Raw genomic sequence first — 5,743 nt, forward strand, 5'->3', positions numbered from 1 at the left:
TCCTTCACATGCTGGCTGCTCTTGGTCCTCACCGTGATCATGTAACCATCCCCGAACCTGCCAGACAGGCCCACGGCCGGAGCCCCCGTCACCCTGGGGAGCCACCCACCTGCCCCGGACCCCACAGCCTGCAGCCTGCGGGGCTCCCTCCTCTTACCGGTTCTTCAGGTGCTGGATACTGCCCAGACAGCGCAGGCGCCCGTTCACCATGATGGCCAGCCGCGTGCACAGCGCCTCGCACTCCTCCATGCTGCGGACAGAGACGCATGGGCTGGCACGGGGGCGGGCAGGGCAGGGGCAGGGGGAGGAGGGGTCCACACACACCTGTGCGATGTCAGCACCACCGAGCGCCCTGTCTTGATAAGGTCGAGGATGAGATTCCAGAGAAAGCGTCGGGCCTTGGGGTCCATGCCTGTGGTGGGCTCGTCCTGGGGGTGGTGCCAGGCTTAGCTGTGGAACCTCACTTACCCCGCCTGCCCCCACCGGCCACCTCCCACCTGGGCTCACCGGGAACACAAAAGTGGGGTACTCTACGCCCCCAGGCTCACCAGGAAGACAAAGGCAGGGTACCCAATGAGGGCGATGGCCGTAGACAGCTTCCTCTTGTTGCCCCCGCTGTAGGTACCAGCGGGCTTATCGGCGTACTTGGTCAGCTCCAGCTTCTCCAGCGCCCACTTCACCACCTGGGAGGAGAGCCGGTGTCAGGGGCCCACCCTCCCCGCCGACCCCTGCCCCGCCTGGGCGACCCTCACCCGGGCCTCGTCCTTCCAGGGGATGCCGCGGAGCCGCGTGTACAGCTGCAGGTGCTCCCGGGCCGTGAGCTCGTCGAAGAGGGCATCAAACTGCGGGCAGTACCCCAGGCTCTGCTGGACCTGGAGCAGCTCCTTGAGCACGCTGGGGACACAGTGTGGTCAGCACCAGGCGAAGTCGCCCCGCCAGCCTCGGTGCCGGTCCAGGGCCGCGTGCCCTCACCTGTGCCCGTTGATGAAGGCCTCGCCCCCCGTTGTGCTCTCGTCGCCCGTCAGCATCTTGAAGGTACTGGTCTTGCCCGCGCCGTTGACACCAAGGAGGCCGAAGCACTCGCCAGGACGCACGCCCAGGCACAGGCGGTCCACGGCCAGGATGCTGCCGAGCTTCCGAGACTTGTACACCTGGCAGAGGCGAGGGGCTGCCCGCTCAGAGGGGCGGCAAGCTGCCACTGGCCCACCTCCCATTCAGGGCCCTGCCCCTGCCCGGAGTGACTCCCCACATCGGGCCCCACTGGGCCCCACCCACCCCTCAACCATGCCCCCACTGGGTCCTGCCTTGTCTCACCTGCCCTACCTCACCCTTAACCACATCCCCACATGGGGCTCCATGCCCACACCCGGAGCCATGCCCCGACACTGCAGGCAGCACCCCCCCCCGGCCCCCTCTTCCTCATGCCCGAGGCCCACCTTGGTCAGGTTCTCAATCTTGACCATGTCATTGTCGGCGTCCCCCCGCAACACTCGCTGCCGCTCGCTGGCCACGTCGACATCGTCCTCCACAGGTTTGGTAGAGACTGGCATGCGCCTAGGGGAACAGGGCAAACAGTGTCCGGCCCGGCCACTTGGCCGACACCACCAGGCGCTCCCCCAAGCGCTTGTCGGCCCCGCACTCACTGTGGCTGTCGCAGGAAGTTATACTGGCACATGATGGTGAGGAAGAAGCCCACGAAGCCCTCTACCGTCATGGCCACCAGCCCCCTGGTGACAATATCCCACTCGAATGGGGACTTCATCTTGTCAAATTGGCCTGTGGGGCAGCCGACTCAGGGCCTGTGCCGGGGACCTTGAGAGCCCCCATTTGCCCCCCACTCCTGGAACTCCCCGATCTCTAAAGCCAAGTATGACCCTCTCTGTCCTCCCCACCCAGAGGCACATGCTGTCCAGCCCCCCAACCCAAGGGCCCCAACTGCCCCTGCCCTGCTCCCACCCCATCTCTGGTCCCAGGGCCCCTACTGCCCCCTGCCCCATCCCCACTCCCACTCCAAAGGCCCCTGAAACACGGCCCCCCCACCCCCTGCCCTGTGGCAAGCCCCTGTGGGTCCCTACTGCCCGCCTGCCCTGTGCCCAGTCCCTGGGCCCCTGGGCCCGCCAGCCGGCCTCACCAATCTTGGCATAATACTCGTTGATGTACTCGTTGTAGGCCATCTCCATGAGCCCATGGCCCAGGTTGTAGTTAGGGAAAATGAGGAAGCAGCTTTTCAGGTAACTGTTGACAACCTTCAGGTCCTGGAGGGTCACAGTGGGTCACAGGCACAGCCTCAGCTCTGCTGCGCCCCTCGCCCTGCCACCCCACCAGCCATACCTTGTCATGCTCGAAGAGCTGCAGCAGGAAGGTGGCCACAGTGGCCGTGATGCCAATGAAGAGGTTGATGACGATAAGAAACACGTAGGCCGAGCTGGGGACCTCGAACCAGAAGGAGGCCGGGTACATGATGGGGGTGATGGACCACCTGCAGGCGGGCAGGTGGGTGGCAGTCAGCAGGTGCCTGGCCCCACCCCGCACCCTCTGCCCCTGCCTGATCCCCCTTACCCATACAGCAGGAAGAGGGAGAGCACGGCAGGGAAGTTGGTGGGTGACGTATAGGCCGGCAAGTCGAACACAAACAGGATGATGACGCAGCAGGTTGCTGGGACCAGGTAGTTTAGCTGCCAGAGCAGGGGTGACGGGTGAGGGGCAGGGGCGAGGGCCTGACGCGGGGCTGAGGGCCTGACGCGGGGGTGAGGGGCAGGGGTGACCGGTGAGGGGCAGGGGCGAGGGGCCAGGGGCAGGGCAGGTGGGCCTGGCAGCAGACAGGGTGACGGGATGGCCAGGGGTCTGGGGGTCAAGGGACCTCCCCACTGCCATGCAGGAGGGACGCACCATGTCCCACACGTAGTTGGCCAGCCAGTAGATGACGGGGTTGCAGCCGCTGACGAACTGTAGGTGCTTGGCCTTGGTGGACTTCTCGGCCACCAGGAAGACTACGAAGCTAGCCGGCACGAAGGACATGGCCACGATGATGAAGATGGCGATGACCACATCTGTGCCCTGCAACCTGGGGGTGAGGCAGCCCTCAGCCCTGCCCTGGCCCAGGCTCGCTGTGGCGCCCCCGCCCCCCCGCCCCCACACGTACAGGTAGTCCAGGGAGAGGCTGGCGCTCGTCTTGTTCATGGGGTGGTTGGTGACAGTGATGCCTGTGGGACAAGGAAGGACAGCCTCAGGGACTTGCTCTATGCCACCCACCCTCACCTGCCTCACCCCGACTCACCATAAGCTGCTGGGTGGCCCTTGCTCTTGGGCAGGTTGGCACGCAGGATGGCGTTGTTGAGGCTGTTGAGGTAGGTAGGCATGCTGTGGTAACCCTTGTTGTTGTAGAAAACCTGGGGGGGTACATGAAGACCCCAAGAGCCTGTGGGTCCCTGTAGACCTCAGGCGAGGGCCAGATCCCGTGGCGCCTGGGCCAAGCGGTGCTCACCTGGGCTGCCCGGCGTACAGCGATCTTCCGCACCATGGCTGGGGCCCGGGCGCCAAACGAGGCCGGAATGGACTTCTGGACGTTGCCAAAGGTGATGGCCCCGTACCTGGACAGGCAGGTTGAGGGGCGGTGAGGCCAGGCAGGCGGTGGGTGGTTGTCCTTAGCCCACAGGGGACATGCGCCTCGACCCAGCTCACCGATGCAACCGGAAGCGGTCAGAGGTGAACAACAGGTACTCGGAGACGTTGTGGCCGGTGATGTCGGTCAGGATGTCGCCCGTGACCACACGCATCTGGGGTGGGTGTCCGCCCACACCACTGGGGCAGGAGAAGCCAGTGCCTTGCGTGGAGCAGGTGCAGCGGACAGGCTCCCGCACCAGGTGTGGCAGGGAGGGTGCTGATGTCCAGTTCTCTGTAAGCACAGTGGGCAGTCAGCCAGGCCCACTCCACCCCGCACCCTCAGGCAGCCCCAAGAAACCAGTACCTGGCCCGGAGGTGGGTGGTAGAGAGGTGTTCCAGGCCTGCAGTGGGTCTTCATACTGGGACACTGGTGAGTCGGACGGAGCGGGTGAGGGTGGGGGTGGCACAAAGTTAGACAGAGGTAGTCCCTGCGTGAAGGACTCCAGGCACATGCTGTCGAAGAACCGTGCAGCCAGCAGGCGCGACTCGCCGCTGCTCAAGTTCAGCGTGGAGCCCAGGGAGCCATTGGCTGGAGACTTGAGCACACAGGTGGCGCCCACACCCGATGGCAGCCGGAATGTGCTCATGAGCTGCTGGGGGCTGGCATCAGGTGACAGCTGAAATCTGGGGGAACCCGCAGTGTGAGTCCAGGTGAGGAGATGGGTGGCACCCACCTGCTCCAGCCCTAGAACCCAGTCCCTGCCCACCACAGCCACCTGGTGAGTGGCCTCACCGGTACTCCCGGCGCTCCTCGTTGGCATAAGGAATGAAGTTGCCGCGGGGTTGGGTGTAGTTGTGGTACTGGGACGGTGACAGGACCAACGGGGGCAGGTCACCTAGCAGGGTATATGCAGAAGCCGGAGCGAGTCCTCAGTCCCTGCCAGCGGCCCCAAGCCCAGGTCCCTTAATCCTAATACCCATGAGGCCCCAGCTCAGGACCAGGGCTCCAAGGAGGCATGAATCCCGCTGGGTGCCCGCCAGTCTCAGATGCAGTGCCCAGTCCCTGAGCTGGGAGGGCCCCCAAGTGGCTCAGGAGCAAGGCAGAGCCACAGTCCCACTCGGGTGGGACCCTAGCCCCCAATGCCCAGCAAAGTGGCCGTACCGATCTCGGGGACGGAGAGTGCCACGGTCATGGCCACACAGACAAAGAAGGCGGGGAGCAGGATCTGTGAGGACAGTGCCTTGGAGTTGCGGCGGGCACAGTGGAAGCGCTTCACCAAGAGCCCGTGGAACTGGCGCAGCTTCAGCCACCAGCCCTCTAGCTTGCGGCTGCCCTGGCCAACCCGCGTGAGAGCCTCTGCCTCGGCTTCTGCACAGAGAGGAGGGCTGAGCAGGCGGCCCAACAACGCCCTCCAGGAACCCTATCCAGCCCCACCCACCTGCCCCTCACCTTGCAAGCTGACGTTGTCGGGATCCTGCAGGTTATTGAAGAGAGGGCAGTAGTCGCCGTAGACGTCAGCATAGCCCGCTCCCTCATCCCCGCGGGCAGAGCCCACTGAGGACGCGGACTGCAGCGACGCCTGTGACTGGGCCAGTTCCGCACACCGGGCCAGGTTCCCTGTGTGAGCCTCCCCCAGTGCGGCCAGACCCTCTGCCCCAGGCAGCACGTCCTTCCTGGACTCCTTCACATCTGCACAAGAGGGGCCGGGGAGAGGGGAGAGGGGAGGCAGCTTGCACCCTGAACCCAACCTCCAGGCCTGCCCCATGCTCATCCACCCGCCTGGGACCCCCCCAGCCCCAAGATGACCTTGGGGAGTCCTAGGCCCTTGTTCCTAGTCAGGACCCTTGGCTACCAGAGACAGGAAGAGTGAGCAGCCCTAGGCTCGAGTTTCGGCTTGGTAGGGTGGGGTGGAGCAGGGGCTTCTCACCCGCCTCACTGTTCTCCAGCGATTGGTCCTCCTCTGACACCTTGAGGAACACCTCCTCTAATGTGGTGTCCATCAGCCCGAAGCTGCTCAGATGTAATGCATCCAGACTGCACTCCAGGTTCTGTGAAAGGGCTGGGTGAGGCCCACAGCAGAGTGGGCCAGAGGGCGGGCGTGCCCTGCCCCTCCACCAGCCCTGCCCCCACCAGCCCCAC

The 5,743-nt window shown here is 64.9% G+C and overlaps 1 protein-coding gene across 1 annotated transcript in view; it reads right to left on the reverse strand.

Moving 5' to 3' along the window:
• The window catches only part of ABCA2 (ATP binding cassette subfamily A member 2), a 23,939-nt gene that overhangs the window by 1,712 nt on the left and 16,484 nt on the right, over nucleotides 1-5,743 (reverse strand). Inside the window, 21 exon segments of the mRNA XM_019642035.1 lie at nucleotides 1-57; nucleotides 158-250; nucleotides 325-428; nucleotides 549-683; nucleotides 753-894; nucleotides 973-1,151; nucleotides 1,437-1,554; nucleotides 1,644-1,776; nucleotides 2,132-2,255; nucleotides 2,332-2,479; nucleotides 2,560-2,675; nucleotides 2,890-3,064; nucleotides 3,143-3,203; nucleotides 3,278-3,389; nucleotides 3,485-3,590; nucleotides 3,682-3,895; nucleotides 3,968-4,287; nucleotides 4,397-4,499; nucleotides 4,766-4,972; nucleotides 5,054-5,293; nucleotides 5,532-5,652. Coding sequence (XP_019497580.1) covers nucleotides 1-57; nucleotides 158-250; nucleotides 325-428; nucleotides 549-683; nucleotides 753-894; nucleotides 973-1,151; nucleotides 1,437-1,554; nucleotides 1,644-1,776; nucleotides 2,132-2,255; nucleotides 2,332-2,479; nucleotides 2,560-2,675; nucleotides 2,890-3,064; nucleotides 3,143-3,203; nucleotides 3,278-3,389; nucleotides 3,485-3,590; nucleotides 3,682-3,895; nucleotides 3,968-4,287; nucleotides 4,397-4,499; nucleotides 4,766-4,972; nucleotides 5,054-5,293; nucleotides 5,532-5,652 — 3,008 coding nt within the window.

Source organism: Hipposideros armiger, unplaced genomic scaffold (genome assembly GCF_001890085.2).
Source record: "Hipposideros armiger isolate ML-2016 unplaced genomic scaffold, ASM189008v1 scaffold_3, whole genome shotgun sequence".
In the NCBI taxonomy this organism is placed as follows: domain Eukaryota; kingdom Metazoa; phylum Chordata; class Mammalia; order Chiroptera; family Hipposideridae; genus Hipposideros; species Hipposideros armiger.